General features: G+C 36.7%; 1 protein-coding gene across 5 annotated transcripts in view; it reads right to left on the minus strand.

Moving 5' to 3' along the window:
• adgrl3.1 (adhesion G protein-coupled receptor L3.1) overlaps nucleotides 1-20,885 on the minus strand; it is a 138,701-nt gene that overhangs the window by 72,557 nt on the left and 45,259 nt on the right. For all 5 annotated transcript variants that reach the window (XM_016513959.1, XM_016513962.1, XM_016513961.1 and 2 more), the window contains exons 2-6: nucleotides 16,717-16,858; nucleotides 14,771-14,984; nucleotides 8,905-9,014; nucleotides 4,178-4,192; nucleotides 808-1,614 (exon numbers count right to left, since the gene is read on the minus strand). In XM_016513959.1, coding sequence (XP_016369445.1) covers nucleotides 808-1,614; nucleotides 4,178-4,192; nucleotides 8,905-9,014; nucleotides 14,771-14,984; nucleotides 16,717-16,834 — 1,264 coding nt within the window. In that variant the 5' untranslated portion in view covers nucleotides 16,835-16,858. The remainder of the gene's footprint in view (nucleotides 1-807; nucleotides 1,615-4,177; nucleotides 4,193-8,904; nucleotides 9,015-14,770; nucleotides 14,985-16,716; nucleotides 16,859-20,885) is intronic.

Raw genomic sequence — 20,885 nt, forward strand, 5'->3', positions numbered from 1 at the left:
CGGGGGGTGAATAAAGGCCTTCTGTAGTGAATCCATGCGTTTTTGTAAGAAAAATATCCATATTTCAAACGTAATAAACACTTTTATATCACATTCCGCCAACTGTCATACGGGGAAGCCGTTCCGGCGGATGTCGTAGCACGTCGGCGTTGCTTGATTAGTGACGAATGCGGAGAGACAACAAAACAAAACGCCGGTCACGAATTAGAAGTACAAACCGAAGATTTGCAAAGAAAAATGTCGGAGGATTTCGATATAAGCCAAGAGGAGACTGGTTTTCCTTTGCTAAAGTAAGGAAACTTTGCTTCCTTTGCTCCTATAAACAAACTCGCGAGACTAGCATATCTCAGAGGCGCGCGCGCTGCACATACGTCATACGCCTTCCGGCAGAACGCCTTCCGCATATGACAGATAACGGAAGTGAGAGAAAAGTGTTTATTACGTTTGAAATATGGATATTTTTCTTACAAAAACGCATGGATTCGCTACAGAAGGCCTTTATTCAGCCCCCGGAGCCGTGTGAGGCACGTTTTATTATGAATGCGCGCGCTTTATTTGACGACTTGTGGACTGTTCAACTGCAACACCCGCTGACTGCAATGATAGAGCTTGGAATAGCCAGGACAATTTTTAATATAACTCCGACTGGATTCGTCTGAAAGAAGAAAGTCATATACACCTAGGATGCTTCGAGGGTGAGTAAAACACAAGCCAATTTTCATTTTTGGGTGAACTATGTGGCTCAGTTACAAGTGGATTAAAAATAACACATTAGACAAAATGTACTTGAATTAAAGGGAAACTCACCAAAGCCCAATCTGTTGTCATTGTTCCCAAAGTCGAGAGAATATATGACAACATGGTAGTTGTTCCACACGTACAGCAAATTGTCTCGAGGATTGTAGTCCACAGCTGCGATATATTGGTAGGAATTTGGGAATGGAAAGCTGAGGTGTGTTTCACGACTCTTCTCTGTGTTGTACATGTAGTCAATTTTATTCCCCAATGCTTCATTATCGTCATCTTCGTAAACGCTCTTCACTACGTACAGGATTCCGCAGATCATAAAGGCATTGGAGGCCGATCGCTTATCGTATGACGTATCCCATGATCCCTCTACTCGTAGTGTGTATGGGTTGAGCTGACTGACCACAATTCGTCCATTGTTCTGTTCGGTGGCATAAATTACCCACAGTCCATTTTCATCCACTGCCAGATCGATGTCAGATTTCCCACCCCAGCGATACGGCGAGGTGTCGTGGTAGTTAGCGTTAGCAATAATCGCCTCACCACTCTTGATACGAGTTCGCAGGTCGAATTTAACAATGTTGCGTGTACGCTCCTTGTTGAAGAAAAGTGCACCATCGTACACCACAAACCCGGTGCCGTCCACACGATGGGGTAGTTTGTATGTAGTGGTGGGTCGACCTGCAATAAAGTCCTCCTTAGATGAGTACTCAGTCAGTGTATCTGTGCGGTATGGAGTCCAGGGCATATAGTAGATCTTGTTGGATGACTGTAGGGGGTCTTTACACCATGATCCAGACTGGTGATCTGACTCAAAGAGGTGTTCACTCTGGTACACACCTCTCAATACACCTGGACAGAGAAAGACTGAAAGAGGAAGAGAGAGTGAATTGCAGTGATTTTTTAAATATAATTCAATACATTTTTTCTCTTATCTATTAGTCATATACAGTTATAAAAATAGTTATTAGTTAAAAAAATACATATATTGCAGTTCACACATACAATGGCCTTTTGTACTCTCTATTATGAGGAGCATGTTTTAATTTCTGAATTAAAATCCATTTTGAGGCCACAAAGCCAAAAATGTCAGGATAATACAATTGCCCTGATGTAATGAAGAAAAGTCTATTTAAAAGAAAGAAAAAACTAGAAAGAAGTCCTTATTAAGTACTTTGAAGTAATCTTGTATGATGTCGTTGAAAAAATGTTCACAAAATCAAAGTCATGCGGTGCAACCAAAAAAAAAATCATGTCGTGCAACCAACAAGCAGAAATATGCAAAAAAAGGCCCATGCAGACTCATGACTGTCAAAGCCAATATGTTTCTTAATTTTACCTTTTTATAACAAGGCAAGATTAGATCAGACTGTAAAATGTCATGTGGTGTGACTTTCCAGTCATATGTATGAATGAATAATTCATGATATTTGTAAACATTTGTACTTTTTAGATTGGAATATATTAAATTTTTTCGGAAAATACTGAATATTCCGAAGCTATACGCTTTTTTTTACTTGATAGTTATATCACATGACACAAAACTACATAAAACCAACATGAATAGAAAGAGCATTTCTAAGGACTTGGCATGTGCATTTTTTGAACTAGATTTTTAAAACGATTTCTTCTTTTCTCTATTGTAAACACTCTTGTATGTCATTGATCCATATTGCACACTAACAACTGCAATGGTCTGCAACCAAAGTTATCAGAAAGCTACATGCTTTGAGCCTGAGAGAGAGAGAGACATCTATTAAATCATATCTGATGACTAGTAACCCGATTTATAGTTCATGACTCCTGCAGAATCCCTTAGGAGGTTCTGAAAATCTGCCTCACCAACTTCTCTAATCCTGAGGAAAATTCACACGGTGCGAACATATATGTGGGGGGTGGTTAAGAATCATCACCCTATTATTCCTGGTACATTAAATGTGAAGACGAAAATAATCATCTGTTAAGCTTTATGTAAATCAACTTTAATTTGTCCTCCAGAATTACAGCTTGTAATACTAACATTCTATTGCATGAACTTACCCACAATATATTGCTGGCAAAAACAGTAACAGTATTTTCTAACCCTGGGAAAATTTCTGGGAGTAATTCAAATTACAATTTGAAGCACTGTGAAAAATCAATGACCAATAAACACAGTTGAGACTGGCTTAAAGTCAGGGTTAGCCACCATCCGTACAGCAGGCCTGTCATGCATATCTTACAAATGTACAGTCTTGTGATTAAACCCTCTCTGTGTGTGTGTGTGTGTGTGTGTGTGTGTTTTCGTTCTCTTTGATTTATAATGATACTCCTGCAAACCATGCAGATATACTTACATGGTCACACACAAACAGAGAAGTGAGCGCACAAACAGTCACACGGAATGCCTGCCACAGTATCGGCCCTTTCCCACCATTCCGTTCCCAGAATGAGGGACATCCTCATGGGAAGTGTGTCTGGTATTTTAACAGTTACTGGATGTTTCCTTTTATTGTTTTAGATGCATTAATTTTCCACAATATGCCTTCATCCCGGAACTTTTCTTGGCCTTTGATAAACTCAAGTATATTTGTGTTTATTCATTTTTTTATTTTTCATTACTTTTTTACTTTCAAATGTTTTGGTAGCCTATACATCCTTTTATTTTTGCCATTCTGATTTCTAAATTCATATTCAAGCATTCAATTCATGTTCATCTGTACGGTGCATTTTACAATGCATTTCTTTTCAAAGCAGCTTTACAGAAAAAAATATGTTTCAAAAATTACAAACAAGAAGCCTGTGGTGACTGTGTTTTGGTATTGGAGAAAACCTTGAGAGGCTCCTAACTGAATACACAGTAAAATTGACTGCTATTTTTCTGTTATAGTCAATTTAAAATTTGCTTTTTAATATGCATTGTCATTCTATTCCAAATCAAGGCAAACTGACACAAAAAGCTCCAATTTCAAAATGCCAGTTCACAATTTGAGTGTTCTCGCCATTTGATAAATTTGATAACTGTTCATGCGTCATCTCTAGCTATGCAGAAAATTAAGTTATTATGTTAAGGTCTGACGGTCTAGATTCCCCCCAGGCCATTCAAGAGACAAAACATTGCAAGACATCAGTTTCACACTGCCGCTTCTTGTGGTCAGCACAATCGGCAGCTTAAGTTTTAAACAGTGGCAACACCTCCCTGTTCATCTGATACATGGTAAACCACCAGATACACTGAGACAGATCAAGAGAGAGGAGACAGTGAGAAATAGAGGTCTAAATCAGGGAGTATAGCCTTGGTCTGAGATCAAGTTTCTCCTCCGCATTCCTAATATAAACCATTATGAGCTACTGATCGCCAATCTGTCATTAGTATCAAATAACACCATAACAGCCTGACAGTGAATTACACACTTAAATTACATTAAAGTAATGGAAGTAATGGACCTACCTCTCTGTTCCACTTCTGCATTCACAAAAGGGTGGAAGAAGAGAGAAAGAGAGAGAAAGAAACAACAGATTAATGATGCAATATTAAATACTTCACAGTAATTCAATTCCATATGCATGTAATGCACGTCGTGTCTTAACCCAATCTTGTGAAAGTAGTAAAATGTGCTTCATTTGTATTCTAGAAATTCCATTAACAAAGTGATCATAATTTTTGAAAACAAATATAGTGTGTCCATGTGATATTAGACTATTAACCAGAAAAATTAATGAATAAAAACAAACTTGAGACAGAATACAAAAAAGAGAAAGAAATAGGGTTTGTTTCACAAAAATTGTTCATGTTCCTTGAGTATTGTGATACAGACGAGCCTTCTTGACTAATGGATAAAAGACACAGATTTAATGTGTACCATTATTTATTCACTTATTTCGTATAAGATATATGGTTAACTCCAATTTGGTTTTACACCTATTTTAAAGCTGAACTTTTTCATTTTTATATTAAAAATTGTAGCCTGACACAACGTCATTGTGAGTTAGGGGCAAAAATAAGTTTGAAAACAACTAGTATTTTTGCAATTACATTTGTGACGGTAGTAATGTGAAAATTACACAGTTCAAATGATCTGTTTCTCACTTTAATTTACCTCAGTTTTAATATCATATTAGTTTTAATTTTGTATGTTTCTACCTATGCAAAAATGTCTATTTACATACACTTTTATACTTATTTTAAATATTATGCAACCAGCAGTGGAAGACTAATATAATTTCATTGTATTCATGCAATTACAATAAGAGCTTGACTTGCCTTGAAAAAAATTACAATTTAGAAAGTTGCTACCATTTATGTTCCTTTGTATGTGTGTGTGTGTGTGTGTGTGTACTTCTCTATGAAATATGCATGAGGATGATCTGTTAATGCATCACTCAATAAATAAGCCACCACACAAGAGAGACTGTGTGAGTGTGTGAATGAGGTTCCAGGAGATCTGATTTAGAAGCAATTATGTCTCCCACACACACACCTAGTCGAGTTTCAGTCACATTGCAAAAGGATCAATAACAGATAGTCATTGGATGTCAGTTATAATGTATAAAGAAGTGATGCGTCTAGACCCACTGGGAGGTTACGACTTCCTCTACTAGTACCCTATCCATCACAACTGACAGGCCGATGTGGGTGATGCTACATATTTCTACTCTATGTTTAAAACAGTTTGAAACAGATTATCAAAAAAATAAATAAAAAAAATGTAGGTCAGGGACATGGTTCTTTCCATCGTTTGTTGATTAGATGGTGGCAGATCTGAATGCATCAAAAAAGGAAAAATGAAATGCATGCACAGATAAATTGTGCACAAAAATATCAATAATATGCATTTAGAAAAATAGATTTCCATTTCATGCATCAAACAGAACTGCAAAAATACTGATTGTTTCCAAACAGGTTTCCAAAACACTCCCAGTCATTGGTCAGTCAAACAGATAGCCCCTCCCCAAATTCACGCTATTGGCTGAGCCAGTGTTGCTATGCTGGGCTGGCAAAGAATTTTAAACAGATAAGATAGTGCCAAAAACATTTCACATACTTCTGCTCTATATCTGCCATTATGAGTAGTGCAAAAACAGCAACATGTAGTGCAATACAAACATTTTATGTATGTTTATGTATTTCTACATGGCTTTTCAGTGGTCACAGCTTTCCACTGCAACACGCTAAATCTTTTGTAACAATTTTTCTCACCCTGATATCATTCCAAACATGAATTACTTTCTTTCTTCTGTGTAACACAAAAGAAAATATTTTTGAAAATGTCTGTTTTTTTTTTTCCTTTTTGTCCATACAATGAAAATCAGTGGGGTTGTTTTGGACCCTACTGACTTAGATTGTATAGACAAACACAGTTGAAACATTTTTTAAAACTATCTTCTTTTGCATTCCACAGAAGAAAAAAGCTGGGATTGGAAGGAGCATATGATGAGAGAATTTTCATTTTTGTGGTGAACTATCCTTTCAACGTAAATAAATAGATGCAAGATTCCTAGACTGTAGTTTAAAAACTACTTTATTCCCTCCATAAAGACAGTAGTTAATCACACAGATCTAAGGAGCAGGTACTGAATATCTACAGTATACGAAGTAAAGTTTTTTAGAGTGTAGGTAAGTCGTCCCATATTGAGGCCAAAGCAGAAAGGTTGACTGGAGTGCTGCCAACTCCTCCATCACAGGGGAGAAGAGAAAGCCAGAAAAACCTCAAGAAAACATGTTCCCATGGGTTTCTAAGACTGAACTAATTAAATTACCTGCCTGTGTGTGTGCATGTGAGACTGTTTGTGTGCATGTCCGTACGTATGATGGACCTCCCCACTAATTAGTGGGCCTGTGGAAAAAATGTTTTAGACATTTTTTGACCAGATGGTCACAAACACACATGTATGCACTTATGAGCACTCACACACACTTCATGACCAATATGCGCAGGACGATTTATGGTCAAAAGGTCAAAAAGAACCGTGTGTGCATCCTGCCTGTCTGTCCTTTGTGTCATTTAGCTCTGTGCAAGAAATTCCACCATGTCTCTGCTATTCCACCCATTTGTGAATCAGTATGAGTGTGTATGTGAATGTGTAGGAGAGACAAAGTGTGTAAGTGTATTCAGGCTTTTCCTGCTGCCAGTGCCGCAGTCATACGATACTGATTTATCATCACCGTTGCCATGGCCACCCCAGATTGGAACACCAACCCCACAGAAACCGTGAGAACTTGAAACCACATCGCTCAACCCTCGGATGATTGACAGGCTCTTTTCCCGTGAGTCATGGCAAGGGACGAGGTCGGACAACAGCGGATAAATGCAACAGAAGTACATTCATATGCATTTTTCTGTCAGGTACAAGTTCATATTTGGTGACAGATCTGATTGAGGTGCCAGGTAGCAATCACTGCAATGCTAAGCTGTTAAGAAAAGTACAAAAGTTCCTAATCAATTTGATATGAAAATTTGACAGTGACTCAGTGAATAAAAACCTGAACTAATGGAGTCATTATTATGGTCTTGAGGCTCTTTGTCTGAGTAGATGTGAGTGCACTTGTTTTTCTGTATTTGTGAGGGTCAAATTTCAGAAAATGCCCCTGCCTTGAATGTTTAAGCTCTATCGATATTATTTGTGGTGTAATGTTTATTATTAAAGTCTATTACCACAGTTTCTTTAAAAAAAGCACAGAAAGAACACCAAAAACTGCAGGTACAATAATGGCGCTTTTCCACTGCATGGTACGGCACGGTACGGCTCGGGACGGTTCATGAACTGCAGTGGAAACGCAAACCGAGTCAAACCGAGCCGAGCCGTGCCGTGCCGTACTGAGCCGTACCGAGCCGAGTCGTACCACGCAGTGGAAAAGCGCCATTAGGCACTTACAAAGTACTGAGGGCCAGGCAAAAAAGAAAAAAGACTGAAGTACAGCCACACATTATATCTGTTGGCATGGGACTCGTGCACTGGCCATCTGGCTAAAGTTATATCCAATATTTCAACCAATTTGTCATGATGGCTTAACCTCAGTAAAGCCAGTAAACCTGGCAAATATCATACCATACGTGCAATAATACCAGAAAGGGACATGACGTAACTTTCTGTAAAACAATGTTTACAGAAATCACAATGGAGTTACATCAGTAAGGCATAACTTTCATCTACCAAGAAAAGTATTTCTTCCTCACAAAGAACAATTCAAATAATTAACAGGCTTTTACTGAATAATTAATGTAAAAAATGGAATCTTCTGTCTTTCTATAACCGCAATTTATGCTATTTAAAAGAAAAACAAGTGACAAAGCTAAATCATTTTCTGTGGTAATCAACATTATGCTACAAATGTTGTCGACAGAGCTTAACTTTAACCTGGAAAATTTGTTTGAAACATCTTGAGGCTGCTGGTATTCTATATGTACATACATACGTATATATTTACTACATTAGTGAAAAGTTTCATAAGTAGTAATGTCTTAATTTAAAAAGAAATGCTGAAAGGGTAACATTGTACAAATTATAACTTGATTTTGCTTTTTTTTTTAAACAAAACAAAAAAAATCTGGGTTATAGCAAAGAACTTGCAGTACAATGGAAGTGAATGTGATCCATTTGTAAATGTTGAAATACTGACTGTTTTAAATGTATAGCCACAGGGCATAAACAATGTTTTATCCCATTTTAAAACTTTATTTTTTTTTTACTTTCTTTAAAAACCTAACAGCCATAAAAATGAAAAAAAAAATTTTGCAGGTCAAAGAATACACATAAAAAGAATTGAGGCAGGTGCTTTCATTAAATTATAAGCTTTACATTTCTGCTTGTAAATCTTCAAACAAAAATGCATTTTACTTCCACTATAGCCTTGAGGGCAAATCATTTCTGTGGTAACACTATGGCAACACTATGCCACAAATGCTGTCGATTGTATTAACTTGTATTAAACCCAGAATATTCATTTAAGTCTGACGCATTCATGGATCTTTTCGAAGTAATAGCACACCTCTTCTCAACAAGCCACACAATTTTACATATAATTCATGTCTATAGCCTGTAGCACAAAATAATGAATTATACACCAAAGTTTAATACTTAAAAGTTAGAAGTTTGTTCAAATCCCTAAGTATGAGCAATAGCAATAGCAATACTGAACAAAGCTTAATTTAAATCTGTATGTGTGTGAGAACTTACTGTATGGCACACACTCGTACTGAACCTCAAGGTATTTGTACGTTCCAGGACACGGGTCAGGAAAAACATCAGGGCCAGCGACGACTGCACACTGAGTTCGGTTGTTACACCTGAGAGAGAAAGAGAGAACGATACACGCAGACAGATAAAGCAAGGCTATTAGCGCAGTTCAATCAATATCAGTCTGACATTAGGCATATGAACCGTATGTACTCGTTCAATATGTACGATAAAAATTAATGAGCCCTAAAATACCATTTTCATCAAGTGAAAGAAAAAAGATACTTTTACTCAACAATCTCAATGAAGCTGAAAGACTCAAAATGTGGGCTCCCCAAAGAGCAGGAACACATGCTGTTGTTCAAATGTAATTCTTATGTAGGTCGTATGTACATGTAAGGCTGAAAATACAGAGCAGAGCAGATTCTGGCACAAAAAAAAAATACTGAGGAAAAGACAGTTTTGACAAATCCTGCTTGGCAGGAACACATGCACACACACACACGGATGACCACCACATGACATCTCTGTCATATTTCATGATTATTACACTCTATAGAAATACAAGCACACACACAAAACACAACTGACACATGCACAAACACACACAAGAATCTTAAAGCACAGTTATATCTCCCTCAACGGGTAACCATGGAAACCTTCCAGTCCAAACCCATGGGGCACACTCAGACACACAAACACATACTTCAGCTTTTTAAGTTTCCAAACTTAGCTTCACAAAATCATTATAAGACAATCGACAGTCTGACGGACTCAGGTGTGTGCGCGCGAGTGCGTGTGTGTGTGTGTGTTTTGCCTCTTACTTTTCAAGCTGTCAGACAGTGGAATATTGTACAGGATTGGTCTCTTGCCATTTGTGTATAGATGCAGGTATGTTAAGTGTGTGTTACAGTTTGGGTATGTGTGTGTGTGTGGGCCCTAATTGCTGTGCTGAGTGAGTGTGACAGTCATACTCCCAGAGTGCTGTGGGGCATCTCTGGTTTCCGGGGCGACAGCTCTTGTGTGGCAGTGTGCAACACTCAGATATGACCTAATTTAGGAGGAGAGGAGAGGAGAGAAGAGAAGAGGAGATTATTTTGTCTTTTGCTTTAAAGGTAATGATTTGCATGCACAAAACACCCATTAGCCTACTCAATGCCCCCACCTAGGAAATGTTGTCTCGGGTTTTGTGTGTTTAAGATTTGAGTTCACAGTTGTTTGGGTGTATGCGAACGGTCCGATCAGACAGGCTGAAGTGAGGAGATGACTGAATGAACTGGGGCAGCGTGTGTCACATGAATATATCAGCATCATCCAGATGTACAGAGACACTGGCCTTGAAGAACATCACCTGATTGAGATATCAGAGGGTTTCCTATGTGTGTGAATAACTGTTTCCTATTTCGCTCACAAACACACACAGGATATCACGATTTGTAATCATTTGATGACAAAAATTTTTCAAAACAAGGCATTTTTTATAGTTATGAGCATCATTGAAGCTCAACAATAGAGTGTCACGCTAGCAATGCCAAGATGATGGGTTCGATTGTCGACACTGACGGTAATAAATATAAATTCAAAAACATCTGCTTTAAGAAAGAATTCAACATTGTCCCGCTTTGATGAAATCATTCAATACAGATGTAAAATGTCAACAACAAAAATATAAAATGGTTTGACAAGTGCAGTTTTCTTTCTAGCGTTTACATACTTTGAAACAGTAAGTTGGGAACATACTGAAGAGTTTGTCTCGTTTGAAAACAGCCAGTAGCTTTTAGTTTACGTCACAGCTTGGCAAAACCACAAATCCCCTTTCCTCACAATCAATAGAAGGTTAGGAAGGAAAATCTCTAATCAATAAATAAATAAGCATGAGCAGCACACCAACGAATTTGAATGAACTTGTATTGAATTTGCTACAGTACACGATATTGCTTGTTTTATCATATTTTTTAAAAATGACAATTTTGTAAATGTACAGTACCACAGTACATGCGGTTACACTTTATTTTAAAGTGTTCTTGTTACAGTGTAATTATACATTTAAGTACTGAGTAATATTAATTAACTACATGTACTTACTAAAAAGGGTTAGGATTAGGTTTTGGCTTAAGGTTACTTGCATGTAATTATGCATAATTTATTGTTATTATAATAGTAAGTATACGCAACATGTGTAACAAGAACACATGCATATAAGATATAGATGTAAGTTCCAAGAAGAGAAAAGCAATATATAGTATAATTGTTTTTTATTATTATTAAAGTGTAAATGACACAACTCTAATTTTGATTGAATTGGTCATTAAGGGCGAATACTGCAGTCATATTGTATTTTACTCTAAAATCAAAAGAAAACAATAAGAAATTAAATATTATATAAAACAGATATTTTACTGGTATATGCAACATATTTATTTATTTATTTGATGACATTATTGGCATGACAAATAAGCATATTCACCACCAACTTCTCTCACTGTAATGTGAACAAAAAAATAATTATTACTGTAATACAGTGATCAAAACCTCCTTAATGGACAGAATGATGTTTTGATTAAAATCAGCATAATTTAAATTAAATACAAATTCTGTACAAATACAATTAAACTAGGTTTTTTTATTACAATAATAAGCATGATCTTTTGCACACTACAGAATTGGCAATGAATATGATATTAGATGAAATGTTCATTTTTAATAAAACCAACACCATTTCCACATGCAATGTAACATGATCAATAATTTGAGGAAATCAAACACCCTGACCAATCACAGGCTCTCTCGCCGTTTTCATGTCTGGAACAACTGTTTAGCATGCAGCGTGTGAAATCAGTTCTATTCTCTCTCCCCTGAATTGCATCAGACCTGCTAGTTGAAATCTCTTTGTGTAATATATTATGCCTGCCAATAGATCTTGGATAAGGGGCTCCCAAACAATCACCTTCCAATTACCTCCCCTCATTGATTAGAGCATTAGCCCGCCGTGGCACACACATACACACACACACACTCTGTGAATACATTAGCCCAAACTGAGTGAGATGTAAAGGTCAGACAAAATGAGAGAGAGCGAGTGACAGAGAGAAAGGGAGAGCGGGAGATGAGGTGGAGAATGATAAATGATGTGTGATTCCAGCCACAGCTTCTATAAAAAGCAGCAGAGCAGGACCGAGAGAGAAAAAAGGCAAAATCTTTCTCTTGTCTTCCGTTTCATGGGAATTATACACTGTTACATTCTGAGCGTGCCTTGCACATTAGCAGTTCAGAGTTACAGAAACTGAAAAATCTATCTCTTGTGTGTTGATAAAAGCGGGCTGCCGGCATCTAAACATCTAAATCGAGTCTCACAAGAGAATGTGAGCATGTGTTACAGGTATATTTGCGTGTGTGTATGAAAGAGAACTCATAAATGGCAATTTCCTCCACATTGACTCTGGGCATGGTCTATGGCCTTGCTAATTGGATCTTACAGTCTGGTCTACCCTGAGGCAGTGTGTATGTGTGTGTGGCAGCTGGCAGGTGGTATAACAGGCAACCTCAGGGCAGGATATGGTGCTCTCTCCCTTACACATTTCCACTGATTACACACACACTGGGAGTCATTCTGAATGAACAAAAAACTGTATAATCAAATCTGTCCGGCTCAAAATTAAAAACATACAGTAGAAGCCGCCACTTTTATGAATCTTTTATGAGGGCAAGGCATGCCGTTACGCAGCATGACACATCCGTTCATAGTTTGTGATTATTCTCATGCGTAGCCCATTCCCTACATCCCCACATCTTTCTTCTTGTGCCATGGGCTGCCAGGTTGTCGTCCCCAGTCAAAGTCAAGGTCGGACAGATAGCAGGCTGTGCTCTCGACATTAGCCGGAACTGAAATGATAATGTTTCTTGTGATGACGCAGATGCTAATGGGGGTTTTGTTCTGCGTGGGTTCTGTTTTTCTCTGTAGCTCGGCTTCGTCTGTGCAGTTTGGAGGCAAAGAATTCATTTGTCCTGCCAGACAACATTGAAAAATGCAAACAGGGTGGCTAATATGTTTGAAGGCTGATGTTTGGGGCATTATGTAATGTGGACAATCTCAAATGAGTACATCTGATTAATTCCGTGTGCTGTGTAAAAAAAAGCGCTGCACAAACATACGCTTGCATTGTTCTGCATGGCGAACACCTGCTTTTGAAGCACAATGTCTTTTTCCTGTTTTTTTATTACGCTCTTATGTGCTAATTATGCCTACAAATCAAAGTGTTGACAGTTTCGCTCTCCACAATGAGCTCAGCTGAAACCTAACACACAGCCCACGTACACACTGCAAAGTTTTGGGAGTGACAACCACATTTAAATGCGGGAATAAATACCCTAAATTATTATTCCATGTGTGTATGGAATGCAGGATTCACTCCAAGTTGCAACAGTTGACACAGTGATAACTCAACAGCAGCATTACTGCATTACCAACTAGCTGCTCAGTTTGGGTCTGTACATACTACTCAGATTTGATAAAACTGCCATTGTCATTGCCTGGATGTTTTAGCAGTGAATTTAGTTGTAGAATGTGGTGTGTCATTCACAGTCATTTTGGAAAGGTTAATTGTAAAGTAAAAATTTTAAGCATTCTGTCAGGGACATCTTTAAGTGCTACTATATAAAATGCTAAATGAAAATAATACTTCATTTTAAATAAAGTAATACATCAATTTTAATATACATATATTTTTTTTAATTTTAAGAATTTTTTATGTGCAGTATTATTTTAGTATTATTTATATACTATTTTCTAATATTAGTATTTTTTTATATTTTGAATAAACTTTTATTTTCATATTTTCAGCTTTCATTTTAATTTTAGTTAAGGATTTAGTAATTTTGTTATGTGCTTTTGTCATTTTTATTAGTTTTTTATATTTCTATTTAATTTATTTTTAAGTTTTAGTTTTTCATAATTTAGCATTTTCATTTTTAACATTTCTTTTTTTATTTCAGTTAATTGCAAATACAACATTTCTAATTTTTCATTTAGGTTTTTTAAGTTTAAGTTGTTTTTTTTCTAATTTCTAACATTAAAACATTTTAATAGTTTTACTTTTACTTAACAATAACACGGCCTATGGCCTCCTATCATTAGTATTCAGTAGCCAACAACATGATTCTTTTCTATAAATAGAACAAATTACATAAATTCCTTCTGCTTGAGAAATCTTATCGAGCTTGAATAAACTAATTATGTAAGAATGTTGAGAGCAGGCACTGTCTCCTTTTAAAACTTAAATGATATAATTTCCTCTTCATTGTGCCATTTAATATTAAATAATATAAAACAATATGATTTACCTCCCTATTATTTAAAAATAAACAAGAAGTATGACGAAAGGCATCAAAATTCATGGACACATTTAAATTCAATGAAATTAAAGCCTGTTATAATTTAAATGAATGTGTTGATATAAATGTGACTGATCCAGTATGAATGGGCAAACCAATACACAGTTTATCGCAGCAAAGTTTTTATGTGTTAATCTGTAATTAATTTTTTTTAGAAAAGTAACATTTTAATACAATTAACTGAGAATTTATTTTCCATGACTGTCTACACGCAAATAAAAATGTACATCATTTTTAAAAATATTTAAACGTTCATCACATTAAAATATTTTTATTACAGTAGGTTTATAATTTCACCAGATGTTGCGGACACAAATGGTCCTCCTTGATGGAATGACTCATTTAGCTGCAGTGTGTACGTAGCCATGCACTGACACACACACACACACACACACACACACACACAAAGACGCACACATTCATACAACCTGTGAGACAACAATAAAGCACAAAGCATGTGAATGTTTCTCTCTACCTGAGGCCCATAATCTTGTAGGCATCAGGCAGATAGCAGCGAGTGTTCTCCATTTGAGCGGGGTCCGAGTCACAGATCTTGTCATCTGTGCGCCCATAATTGGCGCTCTCGATCATAATGACATCGGTGCCCGGGCAGCGCAGCTCGATAGGATAACCCTCACATGACAGCTCTCGACGCACCACAGCCATCGGCACTGGAGCACGACTTAAAACTGCGAAAAAAGAGAGAGAAAAAGATTACGTTGAACAAACTATGAAACCAATTTAAACACAAACAGAGCATTCTTCATCTTTCATTCACGCACTCTCTCTCTCTCAAACATAAAATAATCCAGTTTTTGAGTGTGTTAGAGAGAGACGGCATGTAGCAAAAATAATAGTTATTGGGAGCAAAACTATTCTTCATTATACAATAGAAAGATCTCATATCTGCACCCAAAAGTCACATCTATCTAGTTATCATGTCCTCAGTAATAACCTTTCTTTAAATTACACACACACGCACAGACACTTAAATCAAAAATTACATTCTTTACCGCCACCCCTTTCCTGTTACCGTAGCAACACACTCCTTTCCCCGCATGACGTATAGCCATAGACAAACACCGACACAATAAACTGCATTCTAATGCGTACACAGACACAGACAGAGACAGATTCAGACACCCTTACACACACTCGCTCTTATGAAATTAATCTCAGGGATGTGAATGACACTTGACTGTGTGCATGAGTTAATTTCATATTCTGCTGCTTCCTCCGATTAGCACACACACTGACAGACGCCACATCATCATCCAATCAGGATCCAGGATTTAACCGTCGCCATCGCAATCGTTTCCATTGAGATTTAACAATGCACACACACACACACACACACATAAGAGCCATTCTGATTCTGAAAGAAAGCAAAGGCCAGCAGAAATGACTGTGCTTGAGTGTGTGGGCAGGGCTGATGTATAGAACTGAAATGGCTTACGGGTATAATGTAGGTTATTGGTTTAAGTAGAATCGAGTGCAGGCAGGAAGGCTCCTGTCGAGGTGGAACTGTGTTTTAGCGCCCTTGAGACTGGTGGAAGGTGAGTGCCAGAGAAAAGAAGCAATCGATGACAGTGAGAAAAAAGGAGAGAGGCTGAATGAATGTGTGCATTACAGAGATACAGAGAACGTCGATGAGGGAGCGCTTGTGTTGAACGTTGCCTTGATGTTTTTAAAACGTTCCCCCAACGGCCAATTCCCCAGTGTCCTCTGAGCTCAAACCGTTACGCTTAAGGTCCCCTTGAGGGACCGAATCGCACACACGGGGTCACGCTCGCATGTGGCGCACACACATAGAGAGTCTAGACGTCTGCATCTATGATTATTGATCTGTCAGATCCTCTTACATCTGCACTCTATCTGACGCACTTTTAACAGGTTCACACACCATTTTTATAGTTATGGATTGGCCCATAAAATGGCTCGTTCACTGGAAAATAATCCAGCTATATTTCATATTTCACTATGGTGTTTGGCAAAATGCAGCTATCTATTAAAAGGCTTTGGAGTTGTTTTTGTTTGTGTGTTTCAAATTTCTCTCCCCCATATGTGCTTGAGCGCCTTTCTGCGTATGTGTGAATGTTTTGATCATAACAGATGTGCAGTGGTTGTGAAATTCTGTGATTGCTCATGAATCATTTATTGCTGCGAGAAGAGATGTCTCAATTAATAGCTTCCAAAAGTTTTAACAAGACGCAAAAACTTTGTGGAATTTTCACTGAAGATTTGAGAGCTGCGCGGTTTGCTCTCATTTGGCTCGTCTTCATCTGACAGTCTGCACTTCAAGGTTGGGGGCCAACTAATCAAATAAAAGCAGTAAGACATCTCATTTATCCATCTCGGCGAAAACAACACAACAAGGAAATAATTGGCTTTTGTCTGTGTGTGTGTGTGTGCGCGTATTACCGAGCGTGACGGGTGTGAAGAGGGCGAAGAAGAAAAGTAGGCGTGTGGACCACATGACCGCCGATGACCCTGATGACCTCTGCACAGACTCGCTGAAGATGCGTCTCACATTAGCCATGGAGCTCCTCTCTGACGCGCACACCTAAAGTAACAAGGACACACACAGAGCAAGCAAAGAGAATGTTAATGTTACAGCTAAAGGTCACTTTTGTTGTACACAGTGTTACAATTCAAAAATAACAGGAGCTCAAAATCGGCCCTGTTTATGCTCTTATTAAATGTTGCAAGATGCATCCTTACACATTATTCAAAAAAGGAATTTATTTTCCAAATGTTTTATCAGACAGTAAGTACTTTCTTCTTTCCAAACCAACCGAGTACATTCAGCACAGGATGTGTTCTTGTGCTCAAAGGCAGCTAGACAGAATGCAAAAGAAGAAAACAGAACGCAAAGATCTCGAGCAACATCAAGGATGACCATCTGTAGTATCTGTAGTATTTTGTAGACAACATCTGTAGTATTTTGTAATTGTTGATCTATGCACACATGCAACTAGAAGTCTTTCGGACCATGAGTGTCGCATATGAAGTTAAACTTTTAACTTCATATGCGACACTCATGGTCCGAAAGACTTGTAGTTGCATGTGTGCATAGACCAACAATTACAAAATACTACAGATAAACACAAAAACACGTCTTGTCTTTGTACCTCCAAATGAGGACCATGGATTGTAGGCCAGTGTTTATGTAATATATTCTGTGCGACAAATGTTAAATGAGATGTGAATGGTGTCATGTTGTTTTTAACTATGGAATTATGGAATATTTTTAAGGTTAGTTAAGCATAGTATTTTTCGTTAATAACAAATCAGCTCAAAAAGCAGAGAAACTGATAGAGCTGAACCCAGATGTAATGATCTGTCATATCTCTTGACAATCTAGCCGGTCTCTGAATCATGTCTGTGTAATGAAGTCGATTACACTGAAAAACAAATCCATAATATTTAATAGAGATTATTGATTGTTGTTTGTGTTTGACCATGCAACCAGTTAATCATCCGACAAAAAAAAAACAAAAAAAACAATGAGCGTGTGGGTGTTTCTTTAACTTCAGGCACTTTTATGCTCCTACAGAGTTTAACTTTTACATTTTTTGTTTATATGAAAGTCACATTAAAGGTGTCTTGAAATTTCATAATTTGTTTCAGCTTTTATTTAAATGCTTCACATCTGTACCATTTTTTTTATTCTTGTTCTAGACTTGCAATTTTAAACTATGAAATCCATTACTAAATATAAATCATAGAACTATAATGACCTAAACAGGGGGTGAAATAAAAAAATAACCATTTCAACAATTATTGTGTAAGTAAATATCACTTACAGAATATTTTTTATTGTGCATCATTTCCAATCAAGCAAGTAATTTAGCCAAATATTCAAAAAGTCTAAAAAATAGTATTGTGTGTATTCACAAATACTAGATGTGTTGAAAATTACATTGCAGTGAAAATATAGGTCACACTTTATTTTAAGGTCCAATTCTCGCTATTAACAAACCATTTAACTATGACTTTTGACTCAAACTCCTAATTTGCTGCTTATTAATAGTTAGTAAGGTTGTTGTTAAGTTTAGGTATTGGGTAAGATTAGGGATGTAGAATATGGTCATGCAGAATATGTGCTTTTTAAGTACTAATAAACAGCCAATATATTAATAATAGGCATGCAAATAAGCAACTAGTTATCCCTATACTAAAGTATTACCAAAATACACACTGTTGGACATATTAAATAAAAAACTGAGTGTCAAAAGTGTATTTCTAAACATCCACATATTCGAATATGCCCATATCTGTGTAATGTGTAACAACAAAAACAGAGGAATGACAGCATAGAATGAAAATCCTGTGACAGTACTCTTGAGAAGACATATGTGGTGCTCTGCTAATGCCTCCTACAACAGCTTAATGCATCTGTCCTTTTTCCCTCTCCCACACACACACACACACACACACAGATAGTTATATATGGCCTGCCTCCACTGAACATCTTTACCTTATTAAAAATAAAGCACTACACAGCCACTGTCTCATTAAACTTACATAAACACTCAACAATGCCACTCAGTCATTAGAAACACACAGCCGCACACTCTGTCTTCCTTCTTATGCACAAAAACACACGTAGCTTAAACACTCTCTCTTTCTTTGTCTGGGTGATTGATGGCTGATTAAAGTGAACAGGAGGGTCTTGAGCAGATGTCCCACATTATAAACCGGGACATATGGAAATATGGCCACGGTACCAGTAAAGAGCATGTGTGTGCGTATGCGTGATCAAATAACCATGTAATCATTCTAGCAGTAAAGTCCTGGTCAAATGAGTGTGTGTCTTAGATCTAAGACTATCAACTATGCAGTAAGGAAACTTGTGTTTATGGTAAACAGTCAGTCTGCCAGTCAATCATGTGTACAATATATGGGTGTTTCTGCAACTACGGGCACTTTTGACTCTCCAAAATGTAAAAAAATCAACCCCTGTGAATTGTAATTTTTATTACATTTATATAACATTTTATTTTGTAAAATTTCATTTTGGTTTATCTCGTATCTCTGACAGTTCAGAAATTAAATGTTGCGTACCCTCTAAACCCTAAACATTGATTTTTAAAAAAGCATTTTCTGAAGCAATTATGCTTTTTTCCCCCTTTTTTCTACATGGTTTTGAACTTTAATGGAAGTCAGTGAGGTTCAGTGTTGTTTTGGGGGGAAAAAAACATTGCTGAAAATTTATCTTTTGAGTTCCACAAAATAAACCAGCATATATAAATGATGACATAAATTTCATTTCTGGGTGAACTGTTTCTTTTTTTATGTAATCAATTTTGATTTTACAGTGCATGTTCATGCTTCAGTTTCTCAATTATTTCATTGTTTAGCATGATCCATTTGACCATATGCTAATCCTAATCACTTAATGGCCCAATTAGCTATTTCAGCATAACCAATGTGTGGCCACTCTAGTATGTATAATACTGATAAACTGCAGTGGGCATCTGAGGATGACCGTCAGGGGTTCCGCTATTCACTCATTAGCTTTTCAGTGCCTTAAAGAACTCATGATGAGTGTGCAATCTGTAGTTGGCTGCAAGTAAATTTACCAATCAATGTGCAGAACATTCATGCCAAGAGTACCAGATGTAAATTATGAAACATAATCCAGCGTTGTTATTTTTTTTTTAGAGATGACAAACTTTAGCCACCATTTTTGAATTTTGGATTTTCATCTTTCGGAAGAATATACGGAGTGGCAGGTGATACACACTAGGGATGTGCAAAAATACAAAATTAAAAACGTAGTAGGTGGGCTGCCTATATATGACTAGCTGACTATAATTGATCTAAAGGACATTCTGTATAATTAGGCTAATTTCTCCAATATTAAGTTACACTAACCTTCAAAGTTTGGTGTCAATAAGGTGACAAAGACAAAATATTCAATCAAATAAATTCTATTCTTTTGAACATTCTATTCATCAAATAATCTTAAAAAACATACGATTTCTGTTTTCAGTATTAATAATATGTAGAAATGTTTCTTGAGCAATAACATCAGCATATTAGAATGCTTTCTGAAGGTTCATGTAACACTGAAGACTAGAGTAATGATGCTGAGAATTTGCGACAATTTACAATATTCATTTTTTTCTGTATTTATGATCAAATAAATGCAGCTTTCGTGAGCATAACAGATTTCTTCAGAAAACGTTTTAATGGTACAGTATATTTAATTGTGCATGTTCATTTCCACTATTTTTATATTTAAATTATTGTTACTGTTAGAATAACAGTCAACATCATGGCAAATCCAAAACGAATATCCATTTTTCGTAATTTATTTATACAAAATAGCATAGAAAATACTATGGAAGCCTGTTTCCGCCACTGAATAAAAAATAAAAAAGGTAATTGCGACTTTTTATCTCACAATTCTGACTTTTTTCTCATAATTGCGTGATATAAGCTCGCAATTGCGAGTTAAACAGTCATAATTGTGAGATATAAACTCACAATTCTGAGAAATAAAGTCAGAATTGCGTGATATAAACTCGCAATTGCGAGACATAAAGTCGCAATTCTGAGAAATAAAGTCATAATTGACAGAA

The sequence above is a fragment of the Sinocyclocheilus rhinocerous genome, unplaced genomic scaffold (assembly GCF_001515625.1).
Source record: "Sinocyclocheilus rhinocerous isolate Xijiao unplaced genomic scaffold, SAMN03320098_v1.1 scaffold1648, whole genome shotgun sequence".
NCBI classification, from domain to species: Eukaryota; Metazoa; Chordata; class Actinopteri; order Cypriniformes; family Cyprinidae; genus Sinocyclocheilus; species Sinocyclocheilus rhinocerous.